At 41.9% G+C, this 23,291-nt stretch overlaps 2 protein-coding genes across 4 annotated transcripts; one reads left to right on the top strand and one right to left on the bottom strand.

Moving 5' to 3' along the window:
- Window positions 1-3,857: 3,857 nt before the first annotated feature.
- inpp5e (inositol polyphosphate-5-phosphatase E) lies at window positions 3,858-10,220 on the top strand. Of its 3 annotated transcripts, none has more exons than XM_024400028.2 (11): window positions 3,858-4,009; window positions 4,664-5,529; window positions 6,467-6,590; window positions 6,728-6,825; window positions 6,912-7,036; window positions 7,246-7,365; window positions 7,706-7,813; window positions 7,972-8,133; window positions 8,292-8,407; window positions 8,530-8,666; window positions 8,854-10,220. In XM_024400028.2, exons 2-11 carry the CDS (start codon window positions 4,679-4,681, stop codon window positions 8,984-8,986), a joined length of 1,974 nt encoding a protein of 657 aa, XP_024255796.1. In that variant the 5' UTR covers window positions 3,858-4,009; window positions 4,664-4,678; the 3' UTR covers window positions 8,987-10,220. The 3 variants fall into 3 exon arrangements, with proteins under 3 accessions (XP_024255796.1, XP_024255795.1, XP_024255794.1); XM_024400027.2 differs by having other exon boundaries at window positions 3,865-4,009; window positions 4,610-5,529; XM_024400026.2 differs by having other exon boundaries at window positions 3,866-4,009; window positions 4,624-5,529.
- A 1,906-nt stretch (window positions 10,221-12,126) lies between these two features.
- Window positions 12,127-23,057, bottom strand: pmpca (peptidase, mitochondrial processing subunit alpha). The gene is made up of 13 exons (XM_042320469.1): window positions 22,916-23,057; window positions 20,147-20,343; window positions 19,930-20,009; window positions 19,683-19,765; window positions 15,509-15,603; window positions 15,247-15,347; window positions 14,777-15,040; window positions 14,528-14,614; window positions 14,290-14,408; window positions 14,110-14,200; window positions 13,835-13,897; window positions 13,576-13,720; window positions 12,127-13,423 (listed from the first exon to the last, which is right to left on the bottom strand). The coding sequence occupies exons 1-13, from the start codon at window positions 22,960-22,962 to the stop codon at window positions 13,254-13,256; spliced, it is 1,542 nt and encodes a 513-aa protein (XP_042176403.1). The 5' UTR covers window positions 22,963-23,057; the 3' UTR covers window positions 12,127-13,253.
- Window positions 23,058-23,291: the final 234 nt, after the last annotated feature.

Genomic DNA, 23,291 nt, shown 5'->3' with positions numbered 1-23,291 from the left:
TCGCCTGACCTCAACCCAATTGAGGTGGTTTGGGATGAGTTGGACCGCAGAGTGAAGGAAAAGCAGCCAACAAGTGCTCAGCATGTGGGAACTCCTTCAAGACTGTTGGAAAAACATTCAAGGTGAAGCTGGTTGAGAGAATGGCAAGAGTGTGCATTACTGTCATCAAGGAAAAGGGTGGCTACTTTTAAGAATCTGAAATATAAAATATATTTTGATTTGTTTTTTAAAAATGGTTTACTACATGATTCCATATGTGTTATTTCATAGTTCTGATGTCTTCACTACTATTCTACAATGTAGGAAATAGTCAAAATAAAAACTCTGACAGGTACCGTAAACTTTTGACAGGTACCGTATATATGTTTTTTATATATTTTTTAAAATATATTTTTTAACCTTTAACGTCAATAATCAAAAAAATTGTAAACTCAGATTTGTTCATTTTCACATATGTTGCAGCTTAGACCCTACTTACATCATCAAAAGTTGTTTGTTATGCCCACCCTCAGTTGAGACAACATTCTCCTGAATACAGGGTGGAATAAAATAGAGATGTCAACTTTCAAATGGTACCACAAAGATGGCTTGAGGTCCACACATCAGAGAATGGGACTTGAATGGGAATATCTGTTGTTTCAAGTTATACTGTCAAACCTTCAAAACTCCATAGGAAACATATTGAAATCATAGAAATATAGATAATATAATATACATGACCATTTAAGTTGAAATTCAATGATGGGTAGACTGACAGTCAACTTTGTGTTAGTTATTACAATTGAATTTCAATTAAATGTACATTTCAATGGTGCACCAGCAAAATTGTAGTGGTCTGAAGTGATAGAAATATAATTCATAGAATGGATTTATGATTGAAATGACATCCACCCTGTATTCAAGACCATGTTTTCTTTCAAATGATGGCGGCACAACACAAAATGTCACACCCTGGCCATAAAGAGGCTTTTATTCTCTATTTTGGTTAGGCCAGGGTGTGACTAGGGTGGGCATTCTAGTTTATTTATTTCTATGTTTTGGCCGGGTATGGTTCTCAATCAGGGACAGCAGTCTATCATTGTCTCTGATTGGGAATCATACTTAGGCAGCCTTTTTCCCACCTGTGTTTTGTGGGTAGTTGTTTTCTGTATAGTTTATGCATCTTACAGAACTGTTTCGGTTTTCCCTCTTGTTTATTTTGTGATCAAATAAAATCATGAACACTTATCACGCTGCGCTTTGGTCCGATCTTCATTACGATGAGAGCCGTGACACAAAACCTGAGATGATATGAAATAGGGTCGAAGCTACAACATTTGCGAATATGAAACAATCTGAGTTTACCCATTTTTAGGTAATTGACGTGAAAGATTTAGTTTGAAAACACTGTTTGTAGGCTATTAAATTATATCAAACTCAAACATTTATCTTTTCCAGGGATGAAGACATGGATATCTCATGGTATGGTTAAGGGTATACAAAATGGATCAACTTTGAGCACCTTTATCTTGTGAATGTTTTGCCATTCAGGTCCAAAAAGTGACTTTCTGACCACTTCTTCCATGGGCAAACATGTATGGAAAGTTTTGTTTTAAACAAATGGAAGGCTTTCAAAAAGTTATTGAATTCAAATGGATTTACCAAAGGATCATTCTCAATAGCAGAGATGAGGAAGCCTGGTCCCCCAGATCATTAGTGTCTACTGTACATAATTAGCTTTGGTATAGACGCTGCAGAGGTTATAATTATTTAGTGACATCATTGGGAGGCTTTTTCAAATCAAATTGTATTGGTCACATACACATGGTTAGCAGATGTTGTTGTGAGTGTAGTGAAATGCTTATGCTTCTAGATTTGACAGTGCAGCAGTATCTAACAAGTAATATCTAACAATTCCACAACAAAACCTAATACACACAATCTAGTAAAGGAATGGGATGAGAATATATAAGTATAAAATATGGATGAGCAGCAACAGAGCGACTAAGATGCAGTAGATAGTAAAGAATAGATAGTGAAGGATACAGTATATACATATGAGATGAGTAATGCGAGATATGTAAACATTATTAAAGTGACTAGTGTTCCATTTATTAAAGTGGCCAATGATATCAAGTCTGTAGGTAGGCAGCCACCTCTCTGTTCTAGTGGTGGCTGTTAAACAGTCTGATGGCCTTGATGAGATAGTCTGTTTTTCAGTCTCTCTGTCCCAGCCTTGATGCACCTGTACTGACCTTGCCTTCTGGATGGAAGCAGGGTGAACAGGTAGTGGCTCGGGTGGTTATTGTCCTTGATGATCTTTTTGGCCTTCCTGTGACATCGGGTGTTGTAGGTGTCCTGGAGGGCAGGTAGTTTGCCCCCGGTGATGTGTTGTGCAGACCGCACCACCCTCTGGAGAGCCCTGTGGTTGTGGGCAGTGCAGTTGCCTGTAAAAATAGTGAGGGTTTTCGGTGACAAGCCACATTTTTTCAGCCTCCTGAAGTTGAAGAGGTGCTGTTGCACCTTCTTCACCACGCTGTCTGTCTGCGTGGACCATTTAACTTTGTCAGTGATATTTACACAGAAGAACTTAACTTTCCACCTTCACTGCTGTCCCGTCGATGTGGATAGGGGGGTGCTCCCTTTGCTGTTTCCTGAAGTCCATTATCATCTCTTTTGTTTTGCTGACATTGAGTGAGAGGTTATTTTCCTGACACCACACTCCGAGGGCCTTCACCTCCTCCCTGTAGGCTGTCTCGTTGTTGTTGGTAATCAAGCCTACCACTGTAGTGTCTGTTGTCTGCAAACCTGATGATTGAGTTGGAGGCGTGCATGGCCACGCAGTCATGGGTGAACAGGGAGTACAGGAGAGGGCTGAGAACGCACCCTTGTGGGGCCCAAGTGTTGAGGATCAGCGAAGAGGAATGATTGTTTCCTACCTTCACCACCTGGGGGCGGCCCGTCAGGAAGTCCAGTACCCAGTTGCACAGGGCGGGGTTGAGACCCAGGGTCTCAAGCTTAGTGATGAGATTGGAGGGTACTATTGTGTTGAATGCTGAGCTGTAGTCAAAGAACAGCATTGATCTTACAGCGATGAAAGAACCATAGAATAATTGAATACGATTTCTATGGAAAGAACAGTGTTTACTGTACACAGATGTTCTAGATTATGGAACCCATTATTGTCAAGATTCTCAGAATCTCTCTACCTTAGCCATCTCACTTTCAGCTGTGAGAGGGAACCATGAAATGTAATGATACCAAATAGGAGCAGAGTTGCATGAAACTTCCATCTGCTCTTTGCCAGGGTGCAACTCACTGTCAGAGAGATTGCCCACCCACAGATAAAGCACTGTAATTCACTGGAGAACACTTCTGTGCTGCAGCATCATTGAATGAGAGCTAGTAAACATCTTAAACATGAGTGAACACAGGAACATAAGTTATCAAACACCTCAGATAATGTTATGTGTATTTACTCTGGGTAAACAGCCTCGTTGACATATGGTGAGGCATCACGTGTATATTGTAGATGTAAAAGCCAATAATTGAGTTGAATCAGATGTATTTCATATTTTATTGTGATACAAGCAGTCACACTTGATGCACTTACATAGCCCTATAATGACACCTTCTGGTTAAAAGTGTGTATGTGTTTCTTGTCAAACAGACAGACAAGTATATTTTGTAAATCCAGGGCTTATACTCACTCTAACCCACTATTGTAACTCCACACCTTGAAACCACCCCAAAATAGCTCACTAAACTAACGGGTATGCCTATGTTAATAGCCTTATTATTACCATAACCACCACTACTGCATTTGTAGTAGGGGGCGCTACAAGTACAATGCAAGCAGCATGTGTTTTATAGGTAACAAAAACTGTTGTCACGCGTTACTAAGGAAGTGGAAAGTTTGCTTAGCGTTCGGAGCTGACCAGCTATGCTAAAGATAGCTAGCCAGCTACCTCAATAACGATGTATTCTCACAACCCTGCAATGGACGAAACTTGATTTTGCTTTCCCCCAGGTATCTAACGACGATAATCATTTGATTAAATTAAGCGTCATGTCTAATGCATTTGTCTTTCCCAGACTGCCAGGTTCCTAGCTAACTAGCGTTCTGCTGTCATAGATTAGCTAGCACACAGCTAACATTAGTTACGTTTATCAAGCTAGATTGGACGCATAGTAAGCATTAGCTAGCTATCTCTGCTATCAGAACCCATAACTAGGAGCATAACATGTTAACGATGATGTAGCTATCTAGTTAGCTAGCCTTAAAAGTGATCAGCTAACGTTAGCTTAGCTAGCTAGTAAGTTTAGCACCCAGTTAACGTTAACTAGCTGCCAACAGAGCTGCCACTTTCAGGCAGTAATTTAGCTAGCTAGCTAGCTACCGATAATGAGTCAACCATATGTGCAGTTTACTAGCTAACGTTAGCTAACTAGTTAGTTAATCAAATTAATCGTGCCTAATGATGTAATACATATCTTAACGTTACACCTTGTGTGAGATCAGTAACAGGGCAATATATGGAGCTAATGTGAAGTATGAGTTAAGGAATAGAATTGAGCAATGAAACATAATTATACATTATCAATCACTTCTCAATAATAGTAGCTAAAGTAATCGTTTTCTAGATTATCTCCTTCTAATCAAATGGAGTCCCCATGCACCTAGAAGGTGCAGCCTGCTATGAGGATGACTGAGAATGGGGAGGACAGCAGCCCCTCTCAGCCCGTTGTTGGAGTGTTACCTGGTGGAGCTCCTGGTGTGAAGGATCCAGGAGAAGTAAGTGGTGACAATAGGCCGGTGAACCCCGCTACAGAGGACAAGAAAACCACAAAGCTCCTCAACAACACCATGAAAATCACTCAGGATGTACGAGACCAAAGCAGCAAGACCAGTCCCTACCAGCCCCGACCACCCCTGCTGCCAAAGCCCCCTGCACTGTCAAAGGGAGGGAACAGTGGTTCGGTGGAGGAGAAGGTGAGAAGCAGGAGACTGAAGAACAGCCAGGAGAGTCTGACCGACGAAGCTGAGACCGGTTCCTCCACAGAATCTCTTAAGGAGGACTCAACAGTTACAGGTGTGTTCACCTTGAGCGGTGCTGCCACCTTGAGGAATGGACAGGGCTCTGTCGTGGGACCCCAATCGGCTCCATCAGGGTCCCCCGTCTTCAGAGCCAGGGGCCAGAGCTTTTCAGAGTACGAGCGGGGCCCCCACGACCACCACAGTGACCCTGCAGAGCAGCGGGTGAGGTCCTCCAAGGTACGCCTCTCTCCCTTACAGCCCTCGGGTCCATTTCCTGCTCTGGAGCAGAGCTTGGCTTCCGCATCCTTAAGGACGGCTAATCGGATTGACAGGGATTGCGTGGATTATGGCATTGTGCCTGGGAGGGCTGGGCCGGAGAGGCTGCAACTGCACAGGAACCTGAGCGACAGCCGGCTTCTGGATAACATGGTGTCGGACAACATCTCTGTCAACTCCATGAAGTCCACCTTCAGCGTGTTGAACCCCATCAGACCCAGGGACGTCAGGAACAGGTATTTCCACAATACTTTCATTCAGGATATCCTCTCCAGATTACTGACCAGATACCTACTGCAGGAGCCTTCTCTACCAGTATTGGATCATTGACTCATACTGGTATCAGAGTGCTATTAGAAGTCTTGATGGCTTTGATGCTGTATTAGATCAACACATTCTGGATCTAAATACAGTGTATATAGTATCGTTTGAATGTTTGATGCACCTCTAAAATGAAGATAGCCAGGCTTTGGTGATATTCCATTGCATTGAATGCACTTCCTGTGATGTGGCACATGACATTTCATGATAAGAATTGATGTGGGCTTTGAGTTAAATATGCCTGTATTCTGCATGAAATACAGACCAGCATTTGAGCTATTGTAACCTACTGTGAACAGTCTCACAGTCACCATCAGCTTTGAATTGTAACCAAGAAGACTATGCTGTAGGCTAAGGCTAATTATTACCATGGCACATCTGCAGCTAGAGCATTAGCATTGATGTGTTCTCTAGCAACACTGGTGTCAGCTATACTTTAATGAAGGCCTCAGAGGCTTATGCTATGTAAGTGCTCATTCAGACAGAGGAAAGTGTAAAGTGAATCAGCATAGCTTTTGCCACCATTCAGGGAGCAAAGATGGGTCTCAGTACGCTACACGCGTCATGCCTCAGCAAGGAGCTGTTAAAGGAATCGGGGGATTTATCTGAAATGTTTCAGTGCGCTATCAGCTATGGAAGATGCCTATGTTTTGAAATGTGATTCAGTGCCAATAATACGCAGCCTTCTTTAAATTGTGTGTGTGTGTGCATGGTACTGACATTTTATAATGTGGTCTACCAGACATTTTAAATGGGTTTGGTTCAAAGTAGCCAATAATATTTCCAAACAGGAAAAAACGATCTATACCTCCCGTTATTAGCCTAAGTGTTAATTTCCTCATTGTGTTGCAGGAGTTTTTTGGAGGGCAGTGTGCTGGGTAGTGGTGCCCTGCTGGGGGCTGAGGAGCTGGACCGCTACTTCCCAGAGAGGAGAGTTGGCATCTACATAGCCACATGGAACATGCAGGGAGAAAAGGTGGGGCCGCTCCTATTGTTTAACATTAGGCCTAGAGCCTGAACATATGTTTCTACACATTCTACACTCACTCTTTGATAACGTGTGTCCTGGTATTCTGTTATGAAGGAAAATGACCGCTTCCCTATCCTTTTCAGGGACTTCCAAACAACCTAGACGATCTGTTGCTCCCGACGGACTCTGAATTTGCTCAAGACTTTTACATCATCGGAGTCCAGGAGGGATGTCCAGACCGGTATGAGATGACTGTGTATGAGTGCATAAAAAAATGATATCAATGAAGTCTTCAGTACTCTATGCTGATGTGTGTCTGTGTCACAGGAGGGAATGGGAGATCCGTCTTCAGGAGACTCTGGGGCCGTACTACGTCATGCTCTACGCAGCCTCCCACGGGGTTCTCTACCTCACTGTGTTTGTCAGGAGGGACCTCATTTGGTTCTGCTCAGGTCTGTCCCAAATGGCTCCTGACATTTTCAGAAGAAAATGAATCAGTCCTTTACCATCAACAAATCTCAGAATGTTGTCTCTTATTGAAATGTTGTAAGAGAGGCAACGTTATAAGGTGATCTCTGGCTACCCACTGCATATTTTGTGTACAGTACATTATGTGATTTGGTCCCACTCTATATGCTGTAATTATCGAATCTCCTAACAGAAGTGGAGCATGCCACGGTCACAACACGCATCATGTCTCAGATCAAAACCAAAGGAGCTGTGGGGATCGGCTTCACTTTCTTTGGCACTTCCTTCCTCTTCATCACCTCCCATTTTACCTGTGAGTGACATGTTGTTCATGAAGTGATGTCAATACATGACGTGAATGTAAACAGGAAGTGGAAAGCCTTTGGATACAGTCTCACTACTAACTAGGGGTGTATTCATTATGCCAATGTTTAGTCTGTTGCAAAATGTTTTGCAACAGAACCCGTTTACTCCAAATGGAAAATGTTTTGCAACTAAAACAAGTTTTTATTGTACAAATTCTGGTAGGTCCCTCCCAGTTTCATTCTGTTTGCTTTGTTTACTTCTGTTTGGTTTTTAAAATATAAACAGTTTCCATTGCAAGACGTAATGAATACACCCTAGGTCATTTAATACATGTCCTTGTTTTCTAGCTGGAGATTCCAAAGTGTACGAGAGGATTCTGGACTACAACAAAATCATTGAAGCACTTGCTCTTCCTAATGGTCTTCCAGACACCAACCCTTACCGCTCCACATCCTGTAAGTACTCCTAAAGACAATAGTTGTTCATTGCAGTACTGCTGTTACATCTAGAAGAGCATGCTTATTGTGTGATGAGAAATGATGGTATTTCCTTTATGCAACAAGTACTGAATAAAAACACCAGTGTAAATGTACTTCTGTTTCATATCTTTCAGCGGATGTGACAACACGGTTTGATGAGGTTTTCTGGTTTGGGGACTTTAACTTCCGTCTGAGTAAAGATCGTGTGGGGGTAGAGGCCATTCTAAACCAGAACCCGGGTGTGGACATGGGCCCTCTGCTCCACCATGACCAACTCTCCAAGGAAATGAAGGATGGTACGTCTACATGGAACAAAACCATATGAACACGGAGAACTGGACAGGCAAATATTACATGTATTAGATTGTGAATGATATCTCAAAATGTATTGTTACTACGCTCACTGTGACAGATATTTCAAAATATAATACAAATGTATTATGCTCTGTTCTAGGTTCCATCTTTAAAGGCTTCCAAGAAGCACCAATTCAGTTCTTCCCCACCTACAAATATGATGTCGGCTGTGACATGTACGACACCACCTCCAAGCAGAGAACTCCCTCGTACACAGTAAGTGTCAGCATCAGTCATACCCTGTGCAATTCGTTCAAGCAAGCCTCTTTTTTTTATGATGGTTTGTTTTAAACACACAAAATAACATTTATATTTCACTGTTCCTCTGTGTGCTATAGGACAGAATACTGTTCAGGAACAGGCAGGTGGATGACATCAAAGTGATAAAGTACACCAGCTGTTCAACGATAAAGACATCAGACCACCGACCTGTCATCGCCATGTTCCAGGTCAAACTGCGTCCCGGGAGAGACAAGTAAGTCCCACCCCTTCCTCTCAGCTGTTGCAGCAGCAAGCTTTTTTACTCCTCTCATGTACACTGTAGTACAATTAGTAGTAGTAATAGGTGTCCAAAAGTGCAGTCAATGAAAATTTGAGTTTAACTAGAACAGTTTGTTAATCCTGACTTTTATTTGTTGTTCTCTGTCTGGTGTGTTTCCCAGTATTCCTCTGGGAGCAGGCCAGTTTGACAGGAGTCTGTACCTGGAAGGCATCAGGAGGAGGATCACCAGAGAGCTGAAGAAGAGCGAAGCCATAAAGAACCAGGGCAGCAGCACCATCTGCTCAATCTCCTGAACCGTACTTGACTGGTCCTCCCTCCAGAATCACTCTGACCCAGTCGTGAGGGACAAAAGGGAACCAGTCTTTGGTTGCCACTTCCAGCCCAGTCTGTGTGTGGGTCATGGAAGTCACAGAAACTGATCTGTGAGCACCCCCTACTGAGAGCTGTTGGAACTGTCACTCATGGTTTATGGGGGGCTGAGGTTGTAGCTGTGGGGCTGTTCTTGAGGGTAGGGACCTTGAATTAATGACAGATACCAGCCTGCAGACTCAGCAGTTAACTGGTCTATTAATACAGCCCTTCCACAAACAAGACTGAGCTGAGGAACGTGCCATTGAAGATGACCTTTTAGACAGTCAGTCACATCTCCATCTGTGCGCTGGCTGGCTGAAGCGAATGCTTTATGTAAACTGTACTTTAAAAAAAATGTCTAATTGTTTTATTTAACAAGCCAGGTTGATATGGACTATGTAATGTCACCTTTTTTTACTTGGTGTAACAGTATTCAAAGGCCTTGTAAATGCATTTTCAACAAACAGCTCTTACAGATGTTTAATAGTATACATCACTTTCGGTTGATATACCAAAGCTCAATTCACTCCAAAACTTTTGTTTTTCATGGAAAAACGAACCCATGTGATTTCACAGAAATTGGCTTGTTATTCGTATCAACTTTATAGGAAATGTCAGTTATTTTGGTGTTGCTTGATGCAAATGCATTCCCTACAAGTACGGTACTTATTGAAATAACAATACATGGTCTTTTCTGGCATTGTATAATACCAGATGTATGAATAATATCTTTCAAATATTTAACTTATTTACATATTGTACAATATCTCACATAATAGATACAGAATCATCTTTTGCAATGGTGATGTTGATCGTGTTGGAGGGGTTTGTTAGACCGTACTCTGGTTCATTGCCATAATGTCACCTGTCTTGACTAAATGAAATACACTGTCATGTAACTTATTCAAAAATGACTTTCCGTACTGTATTGTGCTAACGAAGGGGAGATAATTCATTTTGTGCTTGCATGAAGTTCAATGGTTCTGGTGTAATGGTGAATCATGAGTTGTCATTACGTGCTCATGGCAAGTGCCTGTGATCTTGTTTGTGATTTCCTCAGGACTCCATATCTGTGCATCTTTTATAACACATGCTTTGTGATGTAACATCACATAAAAAAATGTTTGGTATATTTGTTATTGGTTTGTTTTATAAAAAATAAAATGTAGCCTTTGTCATCTGAAACAACACCTCTTCGCTGATCCTCAACACTGGGGCCCCACAAGGCTCGGCCCCCTCCTGTACTCCCTGTTGACTCATGACTGCGTGGCCAAGCATGCCTCCAACTCAATCATCAAGTTTGCAGACGACACAACAGTAGTAGGCTTGATTACCAACAATGATGAGACAGCCTACAGGGAGGAGGTGAGGGCTCTGGGAGTGTGGTGCCAGGAAAATAACCTTTCACTCAACGTCAACAAAACTGAGGAGATGATTGTGGACTTCAGGAAACAGCAGAGGGAACACCCCACTATCCACATCGACGGGACCGCAGTGGAGAAGGTGGAAAGCTTCAAGTTTCTCGGCGTACACATCACTGACAAACTGAAATGGTCCACCCACACAGACAGTGTGGTGAAGCACTGCCAACAATGGCAAAGCTCTCCAGAGGGTGGTGCGGTCTGCCCAACACATTACCGGGGGCAAACTTCCTGCCCTTCTGGACACCTACACCACCCGATGCCATAGGAAGGCCAGAAAGATCATCAAGGATATCAACCACCCGAGCCACTGCCTGTTCACCCCGCTATCATCCAGATTGCAAGGTCAGTACAGGTGCATCAAAGCTGGGACCGAGAGACTGAAAAACAGCTTCTATCTCAAGGCTATCAGACTGTTAAACAGCCATCACTAGCACATTAGAGGCAGCTGCCTATAGACATAGATTAGGAATCACTGGTCACTTTTAGAAATGGATCACTAGCCACTTTATTAATGTTCCGTATCCAGCATTTTATCTAAGTCTAAATATTCCTGTTACATTGCACAAACTTCAATGTTATGTCATAATTGCATAACATTCTGGCAAATTAGTTCGCAACGAGCCAGGCGGCCCAAACTGTTGCATATACCCTGACTCTGCGTGCAATGAACGCAAGAGAATGACACAATTTCCCTAGTTTAATATTGCCTGCTAACCTAGATTTATTTTAACTAAATATGCAGGTTTAAAAAATACATACTTCTGTGTATTGAGTTTAAGAAAGGCATTGATGTTTATGGTTAGGTACATTCGTGCAACGATCGTGCTTTTTTTTCGCAAATGCGCTTTTGTTAAATCATCCCCGGTATGGCGAAGTTGCAACGAGCCAGGCGGCACAAACTGCTGCATAAACCCTGACTCTGTTGCACAGAACGCAAGAGAAGTGACAATTTCCCTAGTTAAAAGAAATCCATGTTAGCAGGCAATATTACCTAAATATGTAGGTTTAAAAATATATACTTGTGTATTGATTTTAAGAAAGGCGTTGATGTTTATGGTTAGGTACACATTGGTGCAACGACGGTGCTTTTTTCGCGAATGCGCTTGTTAAATCACCCGTTTGGCAAAGTAGGCTATGATTCAATGATAAATTAACAGGCACCGCATCGATATGAAAACAGGACAAGCTAGATAAACTAGTAATATCATCAACCATGTGTAGTTAACTAGTGATTGTTTATTTTACAAGATAGTCCTTGCTGCACTCTCATAACAGGTAGTCAGCCTGCCACGCAGTCTCCTCGTGGAGTGCAATGTAATCGTTACCGATTGATTTGAAAACGGGCCATATCGATTAATCGGTCGACCTCTATACTATGCCACTATATGTCCAATACCGCTCAGACATACGCATTTATGTTCTTAATCCATTCCTTACTTAGATTTAAGTGTATTTGGGGTATATGTTGTGAAACTGGTAGATATTACTTCACTGTCAGAGCTAGAAGCACAAGCATTTCGCACCACCCGCAGTAACATCTGCTAAACACTTGTATGTGACCAATAACATTTGATTTGAAGTGGACATTGAATATCCTTCAAAGACAGTGTATCAACTTCAGAACTTAAATCTTTGGCAGTCCAGACATAAGACTTAAATATTTTATGGCAATATTAACATTTATTTACCGGAAACAAATTGGCCTGAATATTGATACACATATGGGTCTTCACATTCAATAGGTTCACTTTCTCTCCAGGACCCAGAGATATCTTGGTTTGAAATAAAATAGTGGCACTATTCTGATATGAAGTGTCTTGATGAAACACAAATAGTGAAAAAGCTGTGGATACATTATTATAGTTTTGCAACAGAGAAACAAATGTTAAGATTTTCTGGCACCTGAGAGGATATCAGCACACACACATACAGTACTACTTACATACAGAGGTCAAAACTGTTGGAATGGGTTGAATGACAGAATGGAGCGCAGGCAGAACACTGAGAATACTAAAACTAACTACACAACACAGTATCTTATTTCAGTCTGGTTAAGTGGAGATCAATGTGTATCTATCTACAAGAAACAACAGTCTCATGATTGGTGACACCAATCCAAGCATTGCCCAATGTTATTTTATCTTCGCATTATCTCCTGTGCGGTAGAGGTGACCAACAACTATGTGTGTAAGAAGGGACATTGACAGAAGTGCTAGCAGTTAGTCGGAAGAGTCTCTCACAGATTTCAGTCACCCTCTGCTGAAGATGACAAGGCCTTAGGTGAGACTTCAGCCTGTGAAATCTGATAAAAGTGTATGTAACATTGAAGGAAGTACCTGTATCAACTGTGAAAACGGTGTAGGACATTGCAAGGCCTGTTTGCTATCCTAAAGGCTAGAGAACAGAATCACGACCCCTTATTAGATTAAGGTCATTTGTAGGTCACCTTGCAGATCAAGCAATGCAGCACTCAAGCCATATTCACCCACACTCATTCAAACATACTTGGAATTAAACCCAAAAGCATGCCTCCGTCCCAGCCAACATGGGTCTGGTAAGATACTGAACAGGAAATGAAACTTCCTCTGGCAATAAAATGTAACTGTTCCTGCCTGACTGAATAAAATGTAGTTAAAATCACCACTCTCTCAGCACTTTTCTTTTGTGGTTGAGGTCCAAACATTAGTCCTCTCCCAGAGCTTAGCACAGCTCCATTGCCAGACCACTAGTGTAGGCCAGTGTCCAGTTTATACAGAGATGCCTGGGTAAACAAACACGAGGGGGTCTATCGGAAGAGGCGGTACATGCGAGGCAGGTGTCCGTCCTTGCTGGACAGGGCAGCTTGGATGTGCTCATAGGAGGGCATCTCTGTCAGGTCTCCTAGGGCTGCTACTGCTGGCTTGCTACACAGCATCTTTGTTGTGACCCGCTTGATGTCACTCGCTGTAACGTTACCTGGACAGAGTGAAAAGTCAGCATACAGAAGTACTGATTTGTCACGGCAGTTATGATTAGCCTACTCCCTGAAGATTTTTTTTGACAAATGTTTCATTCTGGGCTTGCTGATATCAATATCCGCTATTATGATCGAGGGTACTAGTACTCACTGATGAGGTCACACAGCTCGTGTGGCAGCTTCCTCTTCCCTGTGGCTAGAACCTGTCGGCCGACATCCTCAAAGATAACCGGCCGCGACTCCAGGTTCATCATCAGCATGGACTTGAGCTGTGTTTTCGCTCTCTCCAACTCCATCTGAGTACGGAAAGAGAGATGCAAAGTTTTGAAGTCTCAAGAAAGAGTTTAAAGTTCAGAAAGCTTTGTCGCTTTTGTGACAATTTCCCCTCGCAGGCTAATCGCCAGCCTTACCTCTCCTGCTGTCCCAGCCATCTGAATGAACTCTCTGGTTAAAATCTCCACCATTTCCCGAACCTTAATAAAGCAAGATGTTGCAATCAACAACTTTGGAATGACAGCAGCACTTTCACAACTTCAGAGAACACGCATACAAAGTAAAATATTGTTTTTATTTTGAATAGTTCTCCTGATGTTATTCTCTAAGCATATGGCAGCTTTGTTTTAGCCCTTCATCTACCGTGTAAAGTCCTGCCTTTGCATGGCTCTCCCAAATTCCCTCTCCCTACCTGTCTAGGGTCTGCGCTGGCATGGATACACAGCAGGCCAGTGTCCTCATAACTGTGATGGTATGAGGTGGCATTGTACATCCAATGATGCCTGTAAAAAAAAAAATAATAAACAGAATCCACAAAATAATACAATCTTAAGTACTTTAATTAGAATTGTGAATGTTGCATCATGCTTACCTGTTGAGCACATTCAGGTAAAGTCTAGTGAACATGCCTTTCCCAGGACCCCCCGCTGAGAAGGACCCACCTCCACCCATCATCATATTAAGGACGGCAAAGGGGATAAAGTCATCCTCCTGTAACACAAAACATGCATATATTATACATAGAACATCCAGCTACAGGATAGCAAAGAAACAGTTCAACCAAGTTGGCAGGATATCCTCCACACCAACCAATCAAAGTGGGTACCCACCAGGAAGGAGCAGCTCTCCAGGCCAATCATGATGTGTGTGAGCTCAGGGATGGGGGTGGGGCCAAGGCTCACATCTGACATGTCCATCTATCCAAAAGGTCTGAATTAAGATCAAAAACAAAAGGTTTACATTCTGAATTAGTAAAAAAAAAAAAATATATATATATATATATATATATATATATAAAATATTTTAAAATTAGTAAAATATTTTAAAAGGAAAAAGCAAGCAAAGGGAAAAATACTTACCCTTACGATTCCACCAGTATACTGTGCCACAGACAGGTCGACATTGGTAGGCGTACTGGCACCCCATACTGGCTTTACATTTAGCAGATATTTCCTGGCACAGGCCACCAGTTGTTCATGTTCGATGCCCACTCCAGCTAGCACCATACGCTCTGGGCAGTAGTAGCTCTGCAGGTACATGTGTAGCAGCTTCTTGTCGATCTTCTCCACACTCTCTACTGGGCAGAAGCGAGGCAACCCAACGGTGTTCCCCCGATATGCTGCCTTGTTCACAGAGTAAGTGTTGTGAAATATTATGTATCGCCATAGAAATATATGTGTCAACAAATAGCGCAATTGATCATCTATGCACACTGCAGAGAGGTGGGCCAAAGTCAATTACAAACAGTGCAACAATAGATTTCATGCAGCTCAAGAGTGTTGTAATTTTCTGTCACTTAAAGAGTGGATCAACCAGTCACATAACTCACTGCATGGATCATCTCTGTCAGTAAAAGTTCAGGGTCAGGCCTCATGCTCAGATCCTCCAGCTCAAAGCGCACAGCCATCCTAGTCATCTCAATCTCCTCATCTAGTAACCCAAAGCAGAGCCATCCTTGATGAAAATATACTCCCACAAAAACATTTACCAGTCTGTTACTTTGTAGACAACTCAATTAAGTCAACATTTTCTCTCGTCATTAAGGGAAGCAGCATTAAACATGACAGATCGGTCACTCAGTGTTGACTCACCTAGTAGGCGTGGCTGCAATACAGCGTCAGAGAGCAGGCTGACTACCGTGTCCAGTCCCTTCACCTCGGCAGAGACTGCATACATGGTTGTGTCTCTGTGAATAGAAACCTTAGGCATCCTACAAACTGACTGAATATCTTCATCCCATTCCACAAAGCAGTACTGAGATCATTTATACAGTACCTTCAGAAAGTATTCAGACCCCTTGACTTTTCCACATTTTGATATGCTATGCCCTTATTTTAAAATGTATTAAATATGAATTTCTTTATCAGCAATGTACACACACAATACCCCATAATGACAAAGTGAAAACAGGTCTAGATCTTTGCAAATTTATTACAAATAAAAAAACAGAAATACCTTATTCAAATAAGTATTCAGACCCTTTGCTATGAGACTTAAAATTGAGCTCAGGTGCATCCGGTTTCCATTGATCATCCTTGAGATGCTACTAAAACTTGGAGTCCACCTGTGGTATATTCAATTGATTGGACATGATTTGGAAAGGCACACACCTGTCTATATAAGGTCTCACAGTTGACAGTGCATGTCAGAGCAAAAACCAAGCTATGAGGTCGAAAGAATTGTCCGTAGAGCTCCGAGAAAGGATTGTGCCAAGGCACAGATATGGGGAAAGGTACCAAAACAATTCTGCAGCATTGAAGGTCCCCAAGAACACAGTGGCCTCATTCTTAAATGGAAGAAGTTTGGAACCACCAAGAGCTGGCCGCCCAGCCAAACTGAGCAATCGGGGGAGAAGGGCCTTGGTCAGGGAGGTGACCAAGAACCCGATGGTCACTCTGACAGTGCTCTAGAGTTCCTCTGTGGAGATGGGAGAACCTCCCAGAAGGACAACAATCTCTGCAGCACTCCACAAATCAGGCCTTTATGGTAGAGTGGCCAGCCACTCCTTAGTAAAAGGCACACGACAGCCCACTTGGAGTTTGCCAAAAGGCACTTAAAGGACTCTTAGACCATGAGAAACAAGATTCTCTGGTCTGATGAAACCAAGATTGAACTCTTTGGTCTGAATGTCAAGCGTCACATCTGGAGGAAACCTGGCACCATACCTACGGTGAAGCACTTTGGTGACAGTATCATGCTTTGGGGATGTTTTTCAGTGGCAGGGACTGGGAGACTAGTCAGGATGGAGGCAAAGATGAACGGAGCAAAGTACAGAGAGAGATCCTTGATGAAAACCTGCTTCAGAGCGCTCAGGACCTCAGACTGGCACGAAGGTTCACCTTCCAACAGGACAACGACCCGAAGCACACAGACAACGCAGGAGTGGCTTCAGGACAAGTCTCTGAATGTCCTCGAGTGGCCCAGCCAGAGACCGGACTTGAACCCGATCGAACATCTCTGGAGAGACCTGAAAATAGCTGTGCAGCAATGCTCCTCATCCAACCTGACAGAGCTTGAGAGAATCTGATGAGAAGAATGGGAGAAACTCCCCAAATACAGGTGTGCCAAGCTCGTAGCGTCATACCCAAGAAGACTCAAGGCTGTAGTTGCTGCCAAAGGTGCCTCAACAAAGTACTGAGTAAAAGGTCTGAATATTTGTCAATGTGATAGTTTTTTATTTTTAATACTTTTGCTATAAAAAAAACATTTTGCTTTGTCATGATGGGTATTGTGTGTAGATTGAGGGATTTTTATGTTTAGACATTTTAGAATAAGGCTATAACGTAACAAAATGTGGAGAAAGTAAAGGGGTCTGAATACTTTCCGAATGCACTGTACATGCCAACTACATACTGTATCTACAACATCAAAAGGGATAAAGAGTACCATGACTACACTAGGGTTGCACATTTTGGGAATATTCAGAGGCGGAAACTTTCCATGGGAATTAATGGGAATATATGTAAATTCATGGAAATAAGTAAATTAATATTAATACCATTTAAATGTAGATGTTTTTTGCATTGGATATATTTACCATATCATATGGAGACAGAAACATAAACCTTTTACCTTATCATAAGTAGACAATTGCAAATTATTAAATCGTTCCAATAGAAATAAAAAAATCTATTTAGCTACGAATTGAACTTTAACTAAATGAGTTGACTCTTCACATGGGATGACTTTAATGAACAATTTGAATGATTGAATGATCCCCAATGATCTATCGAATCTCCCAAAAATCAGTAAAATGATAGTCTAGAAGCTAAAGCTTTGATTGTCTTCCTCTCACGTTTCCATGTATTCTCCCTGGACATCCTCAATGTCCAACTCCTTGAACATCAGACTCTGAGGCCTCATCTTCACTATCACTTTCCAACCTTCTTGAGGATGGCTCTTTGTTAGACTAAAAAAGCCTCAAATTTAACCGGATGCCACCAATTTTTCAACCCTTGTATTGGTCAGCCTGTTGTGTGCTTTGGTGTGTGTGTTCCCAAACAAGGACCAGTTGCGCTCTGAGGCAGCTGATGTTGGTGGGATTTGGAGGATGATGGGGAAAAGAGGGGAAAACAGGGGAAAGAGCCACAGGTCCAATGTCCCTTCCATCAGGTGGCTGATGAGATATGTCGGCACGACTGCCATATTGCAGCTCCATCCTAAAGCCCTTGCTTGGAAGTGTACTTTGCCAGACTGCCAAGAACCTTGCCCTCATCCAGGCCAAAGTGGCGAGACATGGTAGTGATGACACCATAGGCCTTGTTGATCTTTGCACCAGATAGGATGCTCTTGCCAGCATACTTGGTGTCCAACATGTACGCTTCGGCGTATATTGGCTTCAGGCAGAAGTCTTCATGCTTTTTGATGTATTTCAGAACTGCAGTCCTCTGATTGGAGCAACAGTGAAGTGGGCAGGGCAGTATGGATTTCTTCTCTTACATCTGCAAGCAGAGCCTGAACACAGACAGGATCTGTGCTCTTGTAGAATACTGGTTGAGGGGTGGAGATGATGTAGTTAATTATTCCTTGGCCACAAACATTCCACCACCCATCAGAGATGATTGCAAATCAGTCTGCTTTCTCTATGATTTGCTTGACCTTAACTTGTACTCGGTTGAACTCTGCATCCAGCAAATTAGTAGATAAAGCATGTCTGGTTGGAGGGGTGTATGCTGGGCGAAGAACATTCAGAAATCTCTTCCAATACACATTGCCTGTGAGCATCAGAGGTGAACCAGTTGCATACACAACTCGAGCAAGACATTCATCAGCATTTGTCTGACTATGTTCCTCCATTGAGTAAAAAAAAACGTCTGATTCCAGGAGTACCATGAGCTGTTGCTATCGATCAGGTGTCTGATTAATCATTTTCACATTGAATAGAAGTAGAGGGACTTTTGTCAGAGGTTGCTTGTTGTGAGAGCGCTGAGGGAACTTTATGCACTTGGCCAGATGATTCTGCATCTGTTTAATTCTTCACATATGATTTGGCACATTATTTGCAAATGTACACAGCTTTTCCGTCTACATTAGCTGCAGTGAAATGTCTCCACACATCAGATAGAGCCCGTGGCATTTTCCTGTTAAGATTAGGAAAAAAGAGTAAAGAGAAAAAATAATAAAATTCCATGTACAGATAAATAGTTAAGCAGTTAGATTAAACAACTGCTTTGTAAGATAAATGTTTTAAAATGAAACTCAGTTAGCAGGCTCAAGCAAGCTAAAACCCACATGGTAGCAAAAACTAACTAGCAGAAATGTTTAACAAGTTGATTTAAACACTTTGTTGTAGGCTACTATTTACCAGTTAACAAAAAAAAAAAAAACAGGTATGTCATATAAAATATATTCACCCAGTATTGTAATCAAAACTTACCAGAAAGCATGTAGTCCTTGGCTCAAACAGTGTAGTAGTGTGGGCTCAATAGGATCTCATTAGTATGCAAGATCTTGACAATCAGCTGTACATGTAATGGAAGAATGCACTGTGCATGCAGAGGGTTGCAAATCCATTGAATTGGAGAGTTTAACCAAAATATGCCACAAGACCTAGAATTGCCTTATGTGTATCCCACAAAAGAATCCACTGTTATAAGCTAATTTTTGATGATTTTAAGCAAAATTACCCAAATTCCCAGGCTTAACTTCCCATGGAAAATTTACCGGAAAGTTTCCGACCCTTAGCAACCCTACACTAGACCTTTCCATCATTCAGAGTGAAAACATACTGTGCCTGGATATTAAAGCCAAATAAAATATTCATACCTGGATGTTTGGCAGTCACAGATCCCTCCATGTTTTTCAAGTGTGAGAAGAATTTCATCTTTACTGCCATACTGGGCTGTGGACTGAAGATGCAGAAGGTGTTATCATTTGCCATGAACAAAAACATAGCAATCAATTTGCTTGTGCTACAAAATGACAACATAGTGAGAGGAAAAAAACGGTGGAACATATTTTGTACAAAGTTGTCTGTTGACTAGCAAGACGTCTCAAAACAGGTAACACTTACAGAAAAGGCAAGTTTCTCCAAAAAGTGTGCAATTCCACTGGGGTATTTTGTCTCATGTCTAGAGCCTGAATTTACTAAAACTGGAAGGAGAGAGAAATCAAATCAATATTCAGTCATACTATTAATATGCCGCATACTATTGATTATGCGACAAGAGACAGTCTGAAATAGAATGATAAAGAAAGATCAGCTCTATTCAAAATCTGTAGCAACTTACTTCCAACTGTGCAGAACTGACCAAACTTGTTTTGAGATGCTACTTTAAGGCCATTTTCCAAAGTAGTGATTTTGGTCTCGCATTGTTCATGGCTGTCCACTGCTGCAAACACTGGTTTTGGGATCCCTGGTAACGGTGCAGAGAGTGAGATATTGGGATATCCACTGCTGCACTTTCTATACACTGCAATTCCAAACCTGTAAATGCAAAAATGTAGGTTAGTTTATAGATTTCTGCAAATAACAGCAGCATGTCTTGACAGGTGAACTGAACACTCACACATGAGTACCAGATTCACCTACCCACATGATAAAGCTAGCACCAGATGCTAACCACTGATGATGCCAAAGTGTGCTTGTCTAGAAATCCAAGTTGCCAGTGTCGGTGTACGCTAACATTTGGGACGTTGAACATTCAGGCTACTGGTCAGACTATGGAGGCTTTAGTCTAGAGCAGGGTTTCCCAAGATCTTTGGTTTGGTACTGTTGATTTAATCATACGCGCCTGTCCATCGCAGGACTTAGAACGCAGTTGATCATTTTCAAACTCAATGGCAAGGAAGAAAATCGAGGTGCTCTATTTATAATAGCAGCACCCACCCATAGCTCTCGCTCCAGCAGGTATATTTCACTGGTCACCCCCAAAGCCAATTCCTCCTTTGGCCGCCTTTCCTTCCAGTTATCTCGTGCCAATGACTGGAACGAATTGCAAGAATCACTGAAGATGGAGACTCATATCTCCCTCACTAACTTTAAGCATCAGCTGTCAGAGCAGCTTACAGATAATTGCACCTGTACAAAGCCCATCCAACTACCTCATCCCCATATTGTTATATATATATATTTATTTTTTTGCTCCCTTGCAACCCAGTATCTGGACTTGCACATTCATCTTCTGCACATCTATCACTCCAGTGTTACTTGCTAAATTGTAATTACTTCGCCATTACGGCCTATTTATTGCCTTATACCTCCCTAATCTTACCTCATTTGCACACACTGTATATTGATTTTTTCTATTGTGTTATTGGATGTCTGTTTGTTTATTCCATGTGTAACTGTGTTGTTGTTTGTGTCGCACTGCTTTGCTTTATCTTGGCCAGGTCGCAGTTGTAAATGAGAACTTGTTCTCAACTGGCCTACCTGGTTAAATAAAGGTGAAATAAAAAAAATAAAAGTCACTGGCCACAAACACATTCACGGATTTGACAGTCATCCCATCACTCCCGCCGTAACTGGATCCTGGACTTCAACACATCTACCATGCTGACCCTCAACACAGGGGCCACTCAAGGGTGCGTGCTTAGTCCCCTCCTGTACTCCCTGTTCACCCACGACTGCGTACGACTCCAACACCATCATTAAGTTTGCTGACCACACAACAGTGGTAGGCCTGATCACCGAACACGATGAGACAGCCTATAGGGAGGAGGTGAGGGACCTGGCAGTGTTGTGCCAGGACAACAACCAATTTGACAGAACTTGAAGAATTGTTTTAAGAATAAATGTTGCACAATCCAGGTGTGGAAAGCTCTTAGAGACTTACACAGAAAGACTCACAGCTGTAATCACTGACAAAGGTCATTCTAACATGTATTTACTCAGGGGGTTGAATACTTATCTAATCAATATGTTTTATTTTTTATAAATTCTTTGCAAATGTTTGAATTTTTTATTCCACTTTGACATTAAGAGTACTTTGGAAAATGTGAATACTTTCTGAAGGCACTGTATCTACCTTAAATACCTCGTACCCCTGCACATCGACTCGGTACTGGTACCTGTATAGCCAGGTTATCATTACTCATTGTGCAATTATGTGTTATTCCTTTTCTAATGTTTCTCCAATTTCTTTCTCTGCATTGTTGGGAATTGCCCGTAAGTAAGCATTTCACTGTTAGTTGTTGTTTACGAAGCATTTGACGAATAACATTTGATTTGATCAAATGAAAGACAACCCGTCACTATGTAGAACCACCAGTGAGGTGATGATTTGTTTAGATTATCCTGTCAAAAAAGTGTTGCTTTAACTTTTTCGTATAGGCCATCTACTGTAAGCATTGGCACAAGGAGATGAAATTATAAATGTCTACTGAACTTTTTTATTTTGCATACGCTTTTACTCAGAACGACTTACAGGAGCAATTAAGGTTAAGTGCCTTGGTCAAGGGCATAGACAGATTTCTCACCTAGTCGGCTCGAGACTTGAACCAGCAAGTTAATTGGTCTTGTACACAGTTTTGCGGACGTTATAGCGGCTGCAGCGAAATGTTTATATTACTAGCTAGCGTCTAACAATGCAGTAAAAAGTTAACAAATACCAAATAAAATCTAAATCATTTAACTTATATTTTAGGAATATCAATTATAATTCACATTATTTTTCTACAGGATTCTACTTAAATCGCGTAAAAACTACTGAATGAGCCCAAAACGTGCTTTGATTGGCTTCTAAACAGCTTCTACCCCGCCCAAGCCTTAAGTCTACTGAACATCTAATTAAATGGCTACCCAGACTACGTTACTGTCAATAATGCTATTCGGTTTGAGACGACTATAGATACAAAAATATCTAGCTTTCCACAACATTGTTTTGTTTGACTTTGATTGTCCTTAGCTCCACGACGAGCAACGTTACTAACGTTAGCTTGTTTGCATGCTAGCTAGGCTATACTTGGCCAGCTAGCTGACCACGAAAAGGTACATATATATTTCAGTAAATTCAGTGCAATCACAAATGCAACTGTTTTAAGATGGACGTGAACATTACCTCTGAACACGGCCCCAAGTTCTGCACCTCGACATGTGCGTTGCCATATTGAATTATCTGAGACCACCAATTCACCCGGATGATACTGCAAAACACTTCCTCTTTCGACTATTGCCTAGCAACGTCAAACCAATTTCCAACCAGAGAAACTTTTGAGGAGATGGGAAACTCCATTGGAATCGTATTAATTACCATAGTGCGTGTTGCCCATGCTACGTCAATGGGTCGCGCGGTTCATTCTGGGCAATTTTGGCTCAAGGAGTGAATGGGAGTCAATTTGGCGCTAGTTCTAAACCCCAACATTAGCATCAATTTCGTCAACAACAAGTACAACATGACAAATATTTTCCAAAATGTGAGATCATTAACTTGCTCT

The sequence above is a fragment of the Oncorhynchus tshawytscha genome, linkage group LG04, assembly GCF_018296145.1.
Source record: "Oncorhynchus tshawytscha isolate Ot180627B linkage group LG04, Otsh_v2.0, whole genome shotgun sequence".
In the NCBI taxonomy this organism is placed as follows: Eukaryota; Metazoa; Chordata; class Actinopteri; order Salmoniformes; family Salmonidae; genus Oncorhynchus; species Oncorhynchus tshawytscha.
This window is presented reverse-complemented; position numbering and strand designations above follow the sequence as displayed.

Excerpts from the sequence above, each read along its gene's own strand:
- inpp5e (XM_024400028.2), top strand. The coding sequence starts at position 4,679 with ATGAGGATGACTGAGAATGGGGAGGACAGCAGCCCCTCTCAGCCCGTT. Across the intron at positions 5,530-6,466 it reads CCCAGGGACGTCAGGAACAG|GAGTTTTTTGGAGGGCAGTG; the intron begins GTATTTCCACAA and ends ATTGTGTTGCAG. Across the intron at positions 7,366-7,705 it reads CATCACCTCCCATTTTACCT|CTGGAGATTCCAAAGTGTAC; the intron begins GTGAGTGACATG and ends CTTGTTTTCTAG.
- pmpca (XM_042320469.1), bottom strand. The coding sequence starts at position 22,962 with ATGGCAACGCACATGTCGAGGTGCAGAACTTGGGGCCGTGTTCAGAG. Across the intron at positions 14,201-14,289 it reads TACCTGAATGTGCTCAACAG|GCATCATTGGATGTACAATG; the intron begins GTAAGCATGATG and ends TTTTTTTTACAG. Across the intron at positions 13,898-14,109 it reads CCAGCGCAGACCCTAGACAG|GTTCGGGAAATGGTGGAGAT; the intron begins GTAGGGAGAGGG and ends TGCTTTATTAAG.